Source organism: Pygocentrus nattereri, chromosome 17 (genome assembly GCF_015220715.1).
Source record: "Pygocentrus nattereri isolate fPygNat1 chromosome 17, fPygNat1.pri, whole genome shotgun sequence".
NCBI lineage: Eukaryota > Metazoa > Chordata > Actinopteri > Characiformes > Serrasalmidae > Pygocentrus > Pygocentrus nattereri.
Window position 1 is genome coordinate 37,752,746 of NC_051227.1, and position 17,141 is coordinate 37,769,886.

The 17,141-nt window shown below is 39.3% G+C and overlaps 1 protein-coding gene across 1 annotated transcript; it reads left to right on the plus strand.

Annotated features, from left to right (window-relative positions):
* Window positions 1-3,618: 3,618 nt before the first annotated feature.
* Window positions 3,619-11,691, plus strand: LOC108435273 (zona pellucida-like domain-containing protein 1). The gene is made up of 10 exons (XM_037546344.1): window positions 3,619-3,721; window positions 5,504-5,506; window positions 5,750-5,967; window positions 6,082-6,266; window positions 6,360-6,432; window positions 6,528-6,625; window positions 6,717-6,797; window positions 6,884-7,055; window positions 9,853-9,982; window positions 11,538-11,691. Exons 1-10 carry the CDS (start codon window positions 3,619-3,621, stop codon window positions 11,660-11,662), a joined length of 1,188 nt encoding a protein of 395 aa, XP_037402241.1. The 3' UTR covers window positions 11,663-11,691.
* The last annotated feature ends 5,450 nt before the right edge of the window (window positions 11,692-17,141 follow it).

A 17,141-nucleotide genomic window follows, 5' to 3' on the forward strand; every position in this document is an offset into this window, starting at 1 on the left:
TTTTAAATATTGCATTTTTTTTTTTTTTGGAATTGGGATGGGAACGAAGTCAGTGTTTAGCCTTTACCTCCTTTGCCTTTATTACAGCTTCCATTCATTTTGGGAGACTTGCTTTCAGTTTTGCCAAAAAATCTGCAGGGATTTTCACGTCTAAAGTCCAGTCAGTCTTAGAAGATGATCTCATGATCTCAGTAATCCCAAACACATTCAGTGATGCTGAGGTCTGGACTCTGGGGTGGTCAGTCCATCCTTCAACGGACACCAGCAACTTCTTTGTTTGAAATGCGAATGTTCGTCTTTTCTGTTCATTTTCTTTTCTCAGTAAGGGTTTTTTGACAGTTCCACATCCTTTCAGACTCAAAGTTTTGAGTTGTCTTCTCACAGTGGAAGATGGACGGACACACCTGTGGATTTTTCAGATCTGAAGCAAAAGTGTAGCTTGATTTTCTCCTATCTTTGTATCTTTCGGTTCCAGCTGCAGGTAAATGTATGTTTTAGTGACAACACACAACACAACATACTTGCAGGGGTCTTGCTGGAGTTTTATGAAGGGAATTCTTTGTAATATGCATCCATTTTTTTGGTGCCCAGAGCGAAAAAACAGTAGCAAAATTATGTTGGTGTTATTGACACCGGCTGTCTGCAGGACAACAGCATTTGTCTCAAAGATGCTACTATAAAAGATTGCTGACGTCATCACACAGTGCATTGGGTATCCATACAGGGCAGTTCTACCTGAAAACACCATATTGCAGTTTTTTTGTGAAGTAGACGCTCCTGTTAGTGGTCAGGCTGGTTTTCTTGAAGTTCCCTTCTAGAAAGTGCAAGAATAGTGAGCAGTTTGTTGTTTCTGTCTGTAAACCCACACAATAATATCTGCTAGTTGCTTTAAATATATTCCTAAGTAAATGGATTCTGAGGTGACGTATTTACTAAAAGGTCTGAAAAGCTTTTTGTTCAGGACTCTCACAGTTGCTGTTACTCACTATTTTAACAGTTTCTCATTTCATAGCTGTTCTCAGTGAATCATGCTTAGTCATGCCACATTTTTATTTAAAGGACCCATATCCTCATTTTTTCTTGTTTTCTTTGTATTTAATTTTTGCCTCCTGAAGTCCATGTATGACATTTGTGTGGCCTTACGTAACAAAATCAGTCATAATTAATTTGTGCATTGCCTTTCTCATCTTCTCTTTATCTATTACAGAAAAAGAGGTTGTTTTGTTTCTGTGCCTTTATGCATGAAAATGAGCTCTGTTCTGATATTCTGCCGTGTATTATGCCTCAACCCACTGGGATGGACAAAATACTTAGAAAAGTAGTGATGGCTGAATACTGAATACGCTGTCCTAAATGTATTCAGTAATGTATTTCAATAACAATACATGCAAAAGTAACATATTATGAATGCATTTAGAATGCTTTAGAATATATTTAGAATTACTTCAGTCCACTGCTGCTCCCACAACCCCGCAAGCATGTATCCAGTACAACATCAATGCTAAACTTATCACTCTCAATTTGACGACTGCTCCAAAGGTTTCAGTAGTGCTATGGTAAATAACTGAATTATCAGTCTACTCAGGCTTTATCAGGAACTTCAGTGTTTGTGAAGAAGCTGTTAATCTCAGTGGTGGACGAAGAGCACAAATCATGTACTTGAGTTAGAGATACCCAAGTAAAATATTACTCCAGTAAAAGTTCCTCCTGTTAGACCTCCACTTGAGTAAAAGTACAAAAGTATTTGCATGTGTAGGTCCTTGTTAATAAACATAAACTAGCAAAAACAAATGCACTATAACATGAAATAGTGTTTGTATAAGTTCAGAAAAAAAGACACGACTGCATATGTGCACATATTTCTATATTTTGGACTATTTACACAAAGTTAGGTTAGTTTCATCATTCATGTTGGAATAGACTCTCCCAAAAGTTTAGGCTGCTGCGCTGACATTGAACAGTACCCTGGCGTGATATGTCCAAAACCAGCTCAAAACAAAGTGTGCGCTGTGACCTGATTGGTGTAGTTGCTTCACGCTTCTTTCGTTTTGTCATGTTATGTTTTTATACACATAAGCCAAAAGGAACGACAAATTTCTCATAATGTAGTGGAGTGAAAAATAAGGTATTTGCCTTTGAAATGTCATGGAGTGAAAGTAAAAAGTTGCCCAAATTGGAAATACTTCAGTAAAGTAAAGATACGACTTAAGTTCCTCTCCACCACTGGATAATTTCAATCTTTGTTAGGATTAGCATGTTTGCGACATGCCATTTGCTGATTTTCAAGTAGTTGATGAGCAAGCGTTGATGGTATTTCTTTTGAAGAGTGTGTGTTTTTATATTTAGCAGGTCAGTATTCCAAAAACATTCTCTTAAAAATGTAAAAAGTAACTATTCTGAACACTGCCTTTACACAAAGTAACTTGGACTGAATGGGATACTTCATTTCTGTATTCCCAATACGTATTCCCAACACTTGTATTCCATTGTATCCTAACTCTGCTCACTCATGGAGTAGTCCAGGTTGGAACATCCCTTATAACAGCATGAATACGCTAGGCTAAACTGATGTAGGCTGAATGGACAGATAAATGTAAATGTGTTGGTTTTTGTTGTGAGTACTGTGGTGTGAATGCTATGTACATTAACAATGATTACATGCTACATTTGTTTAAATCAAAAGGAACATGGCCTTGGATTGCAAAGTGTAGCAGTGTGAGTGCCACAAGATTAAGACGCAGGCAAAGAGGGGAAAACAAGCCAGAACGAAGATCTGAGCAAACAGAACTGAATGGAATGGAGAAATCACGGTGCTGACAGTCGCATGGACTCATAAAAGCATCAGGTTGTCAGGTAAAATATCTGCAGGTTCCACAGGACACGGTCTGTGACAGGTACAAAGCGCTGTTGTCGGAAGAAAACCTCGTATCTCCAAAATTGGAACTTTACAGGAGAAAGAAAAAACATGCTGTAGTTTTAATGCAAGTCAGTGGAACCGGACGTCTTTCCAAGTCATTTTGGGCCGTTTCTTTTGATCCGTTCATCATGAAATTTACACACAATGTGAAGGACAACAGCTCCTTTGAAATTATGCCAAAAAGTGAAAAACGACAAAAATGGAGATACGAGGTTTTCTTCCGACAGCAGTGATATACAGGTTTCGAGGTTTTTGCATTGTTTGCGCTACAGCTTTTAAAAAATCATTCAATATTAGTTTGAAGACCAGTTTTTTCAGCCACATCTGAATTGTTCCTGCATCACAGCGTATCAGTGGGAGGTTTCATGTTGCTTTCGTCTTTGTGACATTCCTTCTCACACCCTTCCCCTCAAAAGGAGGCCCACATAAACAGAGGGCACAATAAGTGAGAAAGAAATCGGCCAGAAAGGAAGGTGAGGACTAACGCCTGCTCATCTGACTAGGTAATGTATCTTTTTGCTCTGAATCAAGTTCACATGTGTAGTAACTGAGATATTACTGTTGCTGGGAATACTATTTTAATAGTTTGAATAATGCGTATTCTACACATCAGTAAAGTGTGAGCAATGAAGGAGCTATAATAACTGTCGGGTTCTGTTTGATTAGTCGTCTTTAGGTGATTTTGATGTGTTTTTGGGATAATGTGGCGCATATTGCTCGTGTGCCTGAGCACCCTGATCAGTTGCTGTTTGGCTCAGACAGACTACATTACATGTAGGCTCCACTCTACTTTCAGACAAGCAGGTTAGTGTTGACCGTTTCACTGTGTTGACCGTTTCACTCTGACGTTCTATTAACGTAAATCACTTATTATTTAATGGAGTTGTTGGTTATTCCACTCAAGTCGCCTATGGACTGGCATGCCATGTCCTGGACTTTTATGGAAAAAAAATTCTACAACCATGCAAAACTCCAAAACTGCACTCTAAATGCTTTTTTATTTATGATTTTTTCTTTAATATTGAGTTTGAGTTCAATGATTAATCTGAGATTAAATATCAACTGGATATAAATACAACACTAAGAATAATATTTTATTTTAAACCAAGTAGTTTCTGGTAATTAATGTCCACAACAGGCGCACGTATTGCAGAGTGTACTAGTTATGTAAAATGTATGTAAAATATTTTCTCAAAAGGACTCATCTTATTTCCCTCAGTCTATTTCTTACTCTGATAGGACATCTATGTGTCATTAACATATAAAATGTTACACATATGACCCTTTCATGGTTTAACTCTGGTAAACTAAGCTGTAAAAGAAAATATAGACAACTGTAATGCTATCATAATTATAATAAAATACATTTGCTGGGCCATGAGGATTCTTAAAATGTGCAGTGATTATCATCACCTGTCCAGGATAGATTCTAGCCAACATTTCAGATCCAGCTCGTTTTAATTCTGTTGCTGTGTATGTAATTCCGTGTCAGTGAGGTTTTGGGTGATGTAAATGTGTTCTCTGCTTATATTATTAGAACATTTAGGGTCTTTACTGAAGCTGCAGTGTAGAACATGTATGTTAATGGTCAGCAAGACAGGACGCCTGTTAGATATGTACAGTTTGTGAAGGTTTTGTACACACAGTCAAAAAGCATTTTTCATTGTGTGATAATAAGTTAACACATCCTCTATGGGGAACACACGTAAATATGGCATTTTTCTACAAATTTCAGCACAAGTTAAATGAATTGTTTGGGTTTAACATATCAGAAAAAAAAGAAAGCAAACAACATACATGACATACATGTGCCACAACAGGCCACATTGTAGGGTCTATTTTCTCACTGTGTTAAATTCAGCAAAACATGTGATTTAACCAGGGGTGCCCAAACTTTTGCCTGTGGCGGTATAAGATATAGAATATATTATTTCTCTCTCTAAATACATTATAAATATATTATTTCTCTCTCTCTCTCTCTCTTAAAAAAAAGATACATTCTTCCTGGCGCATTATGAAGGTTGGGCTAGAAATCCATTTGTCTTATTTGATCTATTTTAGTTTTTTTACATTTATGGCAATTTGATCATTTTACACAGGGAGGTGAAGGTGGTGTTAGGAGTCTTGCCCAAGGACTCTTATTGGTGTAGTGTAGGGTGTTTACCCAGGTGGGGGACTGATCCCTAGTCTACAGCGTAGAAGGCAGAGGTGTAAACCACTACACTAACCAAACGTTACTATTTAGTAGTTTTATTTAGTATTTTATTATTTATTTTATAGTATTATTTTGTTGTATTATTATTTATTATTTTATTTAGTAGTACTATTTTTTTAAGCTCATTGTAGTTTCAAATATTGCATGCAGAAATGAAAAGTTCATAGATTTGATAGAAATGTTAGGAAAACCACTCAAAACATAACATTTACACAAACTGGCCAAACAGTTCAGTTTCAGGAATAAAAAGTACATCGGCAAAGATACGGACCTGTGGAAATGAAACCAGTTGACATGAAATGAAAAATATTTTTGGTGTCAAATTTGTACCCACTTTATATTTCAGCTCAGTTCAGTCATTCACTAATCAGCAAGTTTTAAAAAAAAAATCATAACTGAGGGACAGTTTTGGAATTTTGCATGATTTCGTGGATTAAATAGACATCTTTGCCTGAAATGGTCTTGGAAATCTATGATCTGTGATGCCCAAGGTGACTTTCTGTGGAATAAGCCTGATGAATGGAGAATTGTAAAATGTGATTGTGTGATATACTGTATGATTTATGATTATTAACCCTGGTTAATTAGCAATTGCCTTTATTTTCCAGACAACTCAGACATCACAGTGACATGTGGCGCTAATTACATATATCTCAGCATCCTGCTGTGTCCAATCTACTATGGAGGCTACAATGAATCCCTCGTAGCCCTCAATGGAAGATTTAACATTTCAGCCTGCTATGGAGTGGCAGATTTTGGAGCTAGCACCCCTGTCCTCAATTTCAATATCTCAATCTCCCAAGAGACAGTTTCCCTCTGTGGCAACTCCCTAGTGGTATGAGCAATAACCTTAACACTATGTCCTGTAAACCAGCTCACACATGCGTTTGACAAGAGAAAGTAAAACACTTCAGCAGTCAAGCTGAAGCAAGTCTTTGTTTTCTGTTAGATTGTAGACCAAGTGGACACGGGTCAGCTGTCAGCTTCTTCCAGAGTCCAGTTTGTCAACATTTCTGGAAGTGTCGTTTCTCAAGATCCTGGCAACAGTCCCATCTCCTACCAACAGGTGCTGCAGTATCAGTTCTCCTGCCGCTACCTGCTGCAACATATGATCAACAACACTGAAGTAAGCGTGTGAGTACAGTTCAAATGCTGCGCTTCTCTCGCTCTTTAACAGCACCATATTGATCTTGCTGTCCAGTCAAAAACTACATTGTATCTTGACAGGTCTAGGATGAGTCTGGCTGTTAGAGGGAACAGAGGAAGCTTTATCAGCACGCTGAGCATGAATTTCTTCACTGTAAGCGTCTTCTTCTTCTTCTCAAACCTTGACTGATGTACACTACATGACTGGGGCAGCATAAAGAAACTAAAACTCCCATTTTTATTCCTCAGAACCAGGAATACACACAGCCTCTCCAGATACCAGACGGTGGGCTGCAGTTGAAAACTCGAATTTATGTCCAGGTCAAAGCGACTAATCTGACCAACAGGTATATCTGATTAAGTGAAATTCTTTTCTCAACAACAAACATTCACTGGATGATTTAACCATTTCTTTTCTCAACATTTGTGTATTGAAAGGTTCAATGTGTTGCTCGATCGCTGCTATGCAACAACAAACCCACATCCGATAAACAGCACTTACTATGATCTTTTTGTTGGGTGAGTCCAGTGTAAACAAAAAAAAAAAAAGATTTTTTCATGTTGAATGACTGGTCATTTGTATAAATATCTGCTTTTCACTGTAGGTGCGAACGTAATAGGCAGACAGTGGTGGACGTGAACGGAGTATCCCAAGAAGCTCGTTTCTCTTTCGAGGCCTTCCGCTTCATAGAGCACCAGAACATGACCGTCTCCACCTTCTACTTGCACTGCATCACACGACTCTGTGAGAATTCCATGTGTTCCTCAATGCTTCCGGTAACTATACTGCTCACCACAACGAGGCCAACACTCTTTATTGCGACACATCGAAAGACCTGAACATGCATCGTCTTTCATTTACACCTGGCGTTAAAAGCATTTCTTCACATAAAAATGAAAATTGAATGAAGATTGGTAGCCAGTAAATATCCACATCCTGAAAGTTTAGCTCTTAGGAGTGTAAATTGACTTTACAACAGAACTATTTGATTATGATTAATTATGTAACAATTTGATGTCATTTAATTCAGTTCAATCATTTTATAATAATTCACAGTTATTTTTATACTGAAAATACAGTGAATGATCAAATGTGAATAGACTAGCTTGTACACAGTAGTGGAATATTGATATTGTAAAGATTGCCAAGTTTTTTTAATTATATTTCTATGCTTGAACTTAAGTAGTTTTTTCAGTATCTGTACTTAAGTTTTTTCATTCTGGGCGACTTTCTCCTTTCACTCCACTACATTTCAGAGTCTAATATCCGACTTTTTCCTCCTACATTTTGAGAAATCTGTCGTTCCTTTTGGTTTCTGTGTGTATAAAAACGTAACATGTCAAAACGAAAGAAGCGCAAAGCCAGAGCACCAATCAGGGCCCAGCGGTCACTTTGTTCTGAGCTTGTTTTGACCTGTTGGTCATACCGACCCAGTGCAGCACACGGTTCAACATCAGCGCAGCAGCGCAAAATTTATGACCTTTACGACCTCTACTCCTTGCATCTTCACCTTCCCACCTGCCTCCCTCTCATTCACACACATGTATTCCGTCTTGTCTCTACTGACCTTCATTCCTCTCCTCTCCAGTGCAAACCTCCACCTCTCCAGATTCTCTTCCACCTGCTCTCTACTCTCACCACAGATTACAATGTCATCTGCAAACATCATGGTCCATGGAGCCTCCTGCCTGACCTCGTCTGTCCATCTGTCCATCACCATTGCAAACAAGAAGGGGCTCAAAGCTGATCCCTGATGTAACCCCACCTTCACCTTGAAACCATTTGTCACTCCAACTGCACACCTCACCACTGTCTCACTATCCTCATACATGTCCTGCACCACCCTAACATACTTTTCAGCTACACCTGACTTCCTCATACAGTACCACAGTTTCTCTCTTGGCACCCTGTCATATCTTCTCTAGATCCACAAAGCCACAATGTAGCTCCTTCTGACCTTCTCTACCAACACTCTCAATGCAAAAATTGCATCTGTGGTTCTCTTTCTGGGCATGAAACCAAACTGCTGCTCACTGATCTGGACCTCTCGCCTTAGCCTTGCTTCAACACAACCAGTCAAGTTATTCATTTTCAAATATATGAAGGGTTTTGTTCCAAAACGCACTTTCAAGAATTGTTTTTCTTTCATGATATATGTTGTTGGGACCAGAAGTACCAGTGCTATATTATGAATACAACAGCCTTATTCAAAGAAATGAATGAGTGTTAGCAATCATACGTCAGCCACTATTCTTTTCAGAAATTAGTGTATTTAGTATGTTTTAGCGTATTTAGTATGTTTTAGCGTATTTAGTATGTTTTAGCTTATTTACTATGTTTTAGTGTATTTAGTATGTTTTAGTGTATTTAATATGTTTTAGCGTATTTAATATGTTTTAGCGTATTTTGTATGTTTTAGCGTATTTTGTATGTTTTAGCGTATTTAGTATGTTTTAGCGTATTTAGTATGTTTTAGTGTATTTAGTATGTTTTAGTGTATTTAGTGTGTTTTAGTGTATTTAGTGTGTTTTAGCGTATTTAGTATGTTTTAGTGTATTTAGTATGTTTTAGCATATTTAGTATGTTTTAGCGTATTTAGTGTGTTTTAGTGTATTTAGTGTGTTTTAGCGTATTTAGTATGTTTTAGTGTATTTAGTATGTTTTAGCGTATTTAGTATGTTTTAGTGTATTTAGTGTGTTTTAGCGTATTTAGTATGTTTTAGCGTATTTAGTATGTTTTAGTGTATTTAGTGTGTTTTAGCGTATTTAGTATGTTTTAGTGTATTTAGTATGTTTTAGTGTATTTAGTGTGTTTTAGCGTATTTAGTATGTTTTAGTGTATTTAGTGTGTTTTAGCGTATTTAGTATGTTTTAGTGTATTTAGTATGTTTTAGCGTATTTAGTATGTTTTAGTGTATTTAGTGTGTTCACTCTTTGTCTTTATAACAGCTTCCACTGTTTTCAGAAGACGTGCTTTTAGATTTTTCAAAGAAGGGGATATTTGTCCACACCTCCAAAGTTCAGTCTCAGAAGTTACATTTTCTGCTTTTCAGAATCCAAGTAAATCCCAAACATATTCAGGGATGTTGTGATCTGGACTCTAGGGTGGTCAGTGCATTGTTCTGAGAAGACCAGCAGCTTTTTTGTTTGATCTGTTCTTTTGTGACTGTTTCTCCTTCCTTATGCAAGTGGGTTATTTTACAGCATATCTAAGCTCCTCAAAATTATCTCATAAAAATGTATATATTATATATAATGATTCACTATTGTGGTGCAAAACAGCAGGACTGTGATAGACATAACATGCATTCAACTCACGGATGTCCTCTAAGGCCATCCCCCCTAAATCTGATGACAATAGAATCTGCTGCGCTGCCGTGTGAAGTAAAGGAACGCTTTGTGCCTGTGTTTTGGATGAATGGGAAAAGATGAATATTCTAGGTGTACAAAGAGGAAATGCGCAAGGAGTAACTGGTGACTATCAGATTACAGAAGCTCAGATGTGGGTATTTACCTTTCGGTATCATGTATACATGAGCCGTTTTGTCTATAACTGGATTTTTGCTTTTGCAGAACTGTGTGAGGAAAGTGAGAAGGGGGATTCAGGTCAGTCGGTATTCAAGCAAAGTCGAAACTGTTTCCTCAGGACCCATTAAGACGAAAGTGGACAGCGGTAAGAATTACATTGAGACATACGCTGCCCATCAAAAACCGGGAATGTTTTGCCTTCTTTTGACATTTTTTTGATAATGTTACACTTTCACTGTTACTTTTTAAGTAATGAAGAGAAGATCACTTGGGCCCTTTTCCTACTTTCATCTAGTATTTATTTTTTTCCTGTGAGGACCACTTATTACATTTTTGGTAGTTTTATGTGACAAAAAACAGTTGCAATACAAATTTACATTAGATTTTTTTCAGTCTCTCTTCAATCTATCCCTTATAATTATACAGGCTGTTTTCCTTAATCTGTCTTTAATACTGATATGAAAAAGATCTGCTTTTGCAGCTTAGGTTTATCTATGTGGACTGTATAGAATGGGGAGTGCATTGTATGATTGGATACTGTAACAATGTTTACATACTGTAACAAACTCTTTAATTGCTAGAAAGTGAAGAAAATTCAGGTTTCCATGGTACGGGTCCTCTAACTTCCGTGGCACTCTTCACTGAGTTAAAAAGCCTTTGCCTTCAACAAGGAGCGTAATTGTCAGGTCCCAGTCTCTGCCTGCAGCTCTCCCTCGCTTGACGTCACCTGTCTCCTGATTACCGGCTCTGTCCTCCACATGTTCCTCATTTCATCTCTGCTATTTAACCTCCAGCTCTTTCCTCAGTTGTGAAGTCTCTTGCCAAGTAGCAGAGTTCTGAGCCATAAGCCCCTTACTTTATCTTCATGATTCTTCTTGTCTCTCTTTAGGTGGACCTCCGTCGTCATCCACTCAGTGTAAGAACTGCACTCTAAAGTCTGATTTCATTAAGGTCATAAGTAGAGATGGCATGACAGCACCTTTTCCTAATCCGATACTGGTGTTGAAACTTTGAGTACTGACCCATATCGACATACATTTCTTTCTTTAAAATGTGCTGTTTATAATTAAAGCACAGTAACTGCCTGTAACAGATAAGGAGAGGTTAGAAAGTGGTCATCTAAAAGTGAATTATGACTATTTGGTACATAAAGTGGGCAGTCGTGGGCTGGAGGTTAGGGATCTGGCCCTGTGACCGGAAGGTTGCCGGTTCAATCCCCAGCGCCGACGGTCCATGACTGAGGTGTCCTTGAGCAAGACACCTAACCCCCAATTGCTCCCCGGGCGCCGTGGATAGGGCTGCCCACCGCTCCGGGCAAGTGTGCTCACTGCCCCCTAGTGTGTGTGTGGTGTTTCACTTGCATGGATGGGTTAAATGCGGAGATGGAATTTCCCCGGTTGTGGGATCAAAACAGTATCACTTAAGATGAACATCTATGAAGTGGTCTATCACACTCAAACTACTGCGTCACTCTGCAGCCCCACAGGAGGAGATGCACAGTGAGGCTTTGCTATTTCAGAATAAATCTGTTACAGGATTGGATCTGATTCATTCCTTATAATCGTAATGTGATCTAATCCAGCACGTTCTGCTGATGAATCCCTGGTGTCGGCTCACTGCCATTTCTGCTTAGACGTATGAAGTATTTAAGTATTTAAAATATGATATGCTTTAGTATAATAATCACATCCCATGCATTATTCTTTTTCTCTCTTCAGCCACCTCATCACTCTCTGAAAATAGTGAAACTGTAGCAGGGGTTGCTACACTCACATGCTTGCTGAGCGTCTGCTGTACTGGTCTGGTTGTGTTTCTCATGTTATATAAGAAGCGCAGATGTGTTATCCACTATTAGGCCACCTGACCGTCTTTCTGCTCCTTATATCTGTCAAGAAAGCAGTGCAGTGCGAGAAGGTTCTCTAAAGAAAAACACATCTTTAAATTCACAACCAAGATCTTCTACCTTTACAGTATGTAAAACTACGGTCCTGTATATATGCTGTATGTATTTTTTTTTGCTTTGAAGGAAAACATGTAAATGCAAATTTAATATAAAATTAAATATGTTTTCAAAAAAACATCACTGTGCCCTTTTCATATGTGCTTTCCCTTGCATTCTTAAAAGATGCCTCAAAGGGTTCTTTGAGTGATGCTATAGGGGAACTACCAAAGAACCTAAAGAACTGTGTTTGAAACGGAGATTTGTAAGTGTGACGATCCTTTAAAAGGCTAAAGAACGTTCACCCAATGTAAAGGTTCTATATCAATTTAAGAATTCTACCTAGAACGGTTCCTCACACTCACACATATCATTTATAAAATGGTTCTCAAAAGAAGTACTTCCTGTGCTTCCTGGTGGTACAGCGGTAATTCCTTAGACTCCCAACCAGTACGTCAAGCCTGGTTCTGAGCCACCCCAACAAGCACATCTGCTCAGTCTGTGGGCAGTCGTGGGCTGGAGGTTAGGGATCTGGTCTGTATCGGAAGGGTGGCGGTTCGATCCCCAGTGCCGACAGTCCATGACTGAGGTGTCCTTGAGCAAGACACCTAACCCCCAATTGCTGCCTGGGCACTGTGGATAGGGCTGCCCACTGCTCCAGGCAGGTGAAATACTCACTGAGTATTTCAGAAACTGCTGATCTCCTGGGATTTTCACACACAACCATCTCTAGGGTTTACAGAGAACGGTCCGAAAAAGAGGAAACATCCAGTGAGCGGTCAGTTGTGTGGACGAAAATGCCTTGTTGATGTGAGAGGTCAGAGGAGAATGGGCAGACTGGTTCCAGATGATAGAAAGGCAGCAGGAACTCAAATAACCAACCAGAATCTCTGAGGAACGTTTCCAACACCTTGTTGAAAGTCTGACATGAAGAATTAAGACAGCTCTGAAGGCAAAAGGGGGTCCAACCTTTTACTACCTAATAAAGTGGCCGGTGAGTGTACATTAGTTCATTCATCATGAAATGGACCTTTCACACAAAGTAAAGGGCAGCCTCTGTGCTCAAAGATGAAGAAAAATAAAAATGGAAAAAAAAAAAAAATAGAGATGCTTCTTTTTTTGAAGAGTGACAATTTGCTCCACTTGGATTTTCACAACATGATTTTTATAGGAAAATGATAAAAACAGAAGTAATCGGATCTTTTAAGAGGATGAAGATTGTGAAGGTAGTATGGTGTTCAGTTGAGATTTTATTAAAGTGTTTTTTATTCAGCGCAGAAAACCATTAAGAAACAACTTCAGGCTGGATTCATTGAAATGAGCACTGTTTATTTAACATTCCTCAATGGACATTTACGTTTCTACTGACTTTTTGCAACAACACGACAGTCATTTTCTGCTGATTCTGTTGTCACATTAGTTTTGGTTTCTCTTTTATTTCATTTATGGCACTATTTGCGCACCTTCGTTTCCTCTGACTTCCCCATAACCTATTGAGAAGGAAATTCTGCTGATGTAATAAATAAAAATTGATGTAATAATCAATTCTGTTGATGTAATGAATACATTTTTAATAAAAACATTAAATAATTGAATCAAGTTAAAATAAATGTAAGTTGTAATGAATAAACAGATCAAATGATTAAATCATTGATTTATTCTCTTCTCCACTGAGCACTCATCTGCAACTCCTTTGAAACTCAGCCGCAACCGTTGCAACAGTCTTAAGGTTTAATCAGTCACGTGATCAGGTCCCACAACATGATTTCCAACACTGATCAGTGGAAGTGGAAATGTTAGGATAAACAATAAAAGATCTCATTTCATTGGGCGGTTGAAGATCCACGTGATGCAAAGATGCATCAATTTTGTAATGTTTTCACCGACTCAGTTAAGATGTGAAGCCACTGGAGTGGTTTGGTGTGAAATGCTTCGCTCTAGAGAAACTTACACAGCCTAATTGTTCACAGTGCTGGTGGTAGAAACCAGACGCTCCCTCTGGCTAGTGCGCTGGCTAGTGCATCATTCTCAGTGTTGAAGTCCACTGAGCACTCGGTTGGAGTGGATTAACAGGCTGTGGTTTAGTTGTTCAGCTGAAGAACTATGATGTGCTCAAGATTTGTCAAGAGTGTTTGTTCCTTTTGAGGCAACTAAAAATTGTGACATGATTTATCACAATCTGTGTAAATACATCTGCTGATGCATATGGACACATCATCAGTGATGTTCCTGGAATCATTGGGTGTTTTGGGTCTTTCAACATCATACACCCTCATCCAGGTGTCCCAGCTGGGGTTGACTTTTACTCCATAGCTTTTGCCTGCGAATGATAATAATAAAACCATGAAATCATGATCACCGCGAAAGTAAAAGGAAAAAGAGAAAGAGAAAAAAGTTCAATTCGATTACTGTTCTAAGGATAACTGCACAGTCTAATAAACAGCGAAGGGGATAGAAGCTTTTCCAAAATCTAATAATGCAGTACGCCTGAGAAGCATATTTCCAGTTCACTTACACAGAAACAACATTCGATGTTTTATTTTTAACTCTATTTACAACATGCTCAGCACTCAGAAATGCCAGCTATCAGTCTAAAATCAATCCAATAGCTGACGTACCGATGCTAAAACAGACACATTCTCTTTTCACTTAATTCTGCCTGGCTTAGACGCAAAACAAACTGCAGTCACCAAAGAAATGCATATTTTCTGTTAAATCGAATAAGTGAACAACCAAATTATAGGCTGCAATTTTTAGCCAACGTAAGACATTAAGATATGCATCTACACCAAGTTTCACAGTTAGTGGTTTTCCCTGCTGCAGACCCCAGCTTGTGTCCAGATGGCTAGCTAGCTACCACGACTCCATGGTTCTCCTCTTTGGAGCCACAGCCATCTTGAGGCCCTCTCTGCCGCTTCGGTTCTCTCTCCCACAATGCCTAAACTGCTGAAGGCTCTGGCCAAGGAACGGGCCACAAAACCTCTGCATCAAACCTCCACTGGGAGGCACCTTGCTCTCCATCTAGCCTGCTGACAGTTGCTGACCAGTCCTGCGTACTTAGAGAGCTTCCTCTCAAACGCTTCTTCACCGCGGTCTTCCCATGGGACTGTCAGGTCCAGCAGCACGGCTTGCTTGGTCAACTCAGACACGAGGACAATGTCTGGTCGGAGGGTGGTGACAGCAGTGTGGCTGGGGAACTTCAGATGCTGTTCGAGGTCCAACAGCTGCCAAGCTCTAGCAGTGGTCAGGATGCCTGCCGGTGATCTTTTGACCGGGGCTGCCTGCTCCCAAGCTCTGAAGGCGATGGTTTTCTTGGAGGGATGAAACTGCTTTGCCCACGCAAGTCCAGTGGTGATGGCTTCAGCGATGCTCTTAAGGACTTGGTCATGCCTCCACCGGTATCGCCCTGAGGATGTGCTCTAGGGTACTTCTCTTGGAACACAGTGGACATGCTGGCGTTTCTGCTATGCCCCACATGTGCAGGTAAAATATTGTCATATTGCAAAACCCCAGACATTATTAATGAAAACAAGTTGAGCAGAATGAAACGTAGCGCAACTGCAGGTCAGTATGAGACTGACTGTGACTGATTCATATGGAGGAGTCAAAAAATGAATTCACAAAAATGCTGATTTGCCACTGGTCATTTAACGAGCTGAGGGGTGAACCACTGAATGTACAGTAAAGGCTTGATAAATCCAAAAGTTCACTTGACATGGTGCTGTTTTAACTGTGTCCACTAGGTGGGGAGAAACATCCGCAGATGCTGCAGTTCACCACCTCTTATGCAACCCCTGGCAAAAATTATGGAATCACTACTCTTGGAGGAAAATCTTTCAATTGTTTAATATTATAGAAAAAGGTTAATCACAGAGACATCCTACAAAACACAGAGACATCCTAAAAAAAAAAGAAATGAATATAATTGTTGTAGTCAGTCACAATTGTGTTTGTAGATCAAGTAGAAGAAAAAAATATGGAATCACTAAATTCTGAGGAAAATGTTATGGAATCATGAGAAAAACACTGCACCATTAGTACTTTGTTGCGCCAACTCTGGCTTTTATAACAGCTTGAATTCTCTGAGGCATGGACTTAACTAATGACAAACAGTGTTCTTCATCAGTCCGTCTCCAACTGTCTGTTATTACTGTTGCCAGATCAGCTTTGCAGGTTGGAGCCTTGTCACTGACCATTTTCTTCAATTCCCTGAGATCTGGACTATTTGTAGGCCATGCCATTGACATTATATGTCTTTCTTGAAGGACAGTTGCCCTACGCTGTTAGAAATAAAGGTACCATGCAGGTACATGATTCATTCACCAAGGTACAAACAATGTAAGTGTACCCTCAAAGGTACAACAAGGTTTTAAGGTCCAATAGTGTACCTTACATGAGTTTTTCCTAGTGGAAATGTAGATGTTTGTACCTTTTCATAACCAAATGTTTTAAATCAGAAAAACAAAATAAAAAGTCTGGAGGCGAGACGGGGTGTGTGGAGTCAGTACAGCCTAGAAAAGATCATTTCAGTGGATTCTGGTCCAGATATGTTCCCTGACTAAAGGTACTGGGATGTACCCCTGAGGGTGCCACTACAGTGACAAGAGAGGTACTGCCCCAGTGACAGTGTCGTACCTTTTTTTCTGAGAGTGTATGGCAAGATGCATTATCATCTTGAAAAATGAAGTCTTCGTCACCAAACATCCTTTCAGCTGATGGAATAAGTGTCCAAGATTTCAGTGTAGACTTTGGCATTTATTGAAGATGTAATGACTGTCATCTCCTTTACCTGACATGCAGCCCCAGGTCATCAATGGCTGTGGAAATTTACACGTTTTCTTCAGGCAGTCATCTTTATAAATTTTACTGGACCAGCACCAAACAAAAGTTCCAGCATCATCACCTCGCCCAATGCAGATTCACGATTCATCACTTTTCTGTTTACGTGTTAATGACGGCTTTCGTCTGGCTTTTCTGGATGTAAATCCCATTTCTTACAGTTCGGTCACAGGCATTGACTCCCGTTTCCGCCCACTTGTTTCTCACTTGTTTTGTTGAGCATTTTCTGTTTTCAGGACATTTTGCTTTAAGTTTTCTATCTTGATGCGGTGATGTTTTCCTTGCTCTACCTGCTTCCCTTTTACAACCTTCCCATCTTGTTTGTACTTGGTCCAGATTTTAGACACAGCTGACTGGGAACAACCAACATCTTTTGCAACATTCCGTGATGATTTACCTTCTTGAAGAAGTTTTATAATCCTCTCCTTTGTTTCTACCGACATCTCTCGTGTTGGAGCCGTGATTCATGTCAATCCACTTTGCTCCACAGCTCTCCAAGGTGTGCACACTCTTTACTTACTGAAGACTAATTAGCAGATTTAGTCTGATGCAGGTG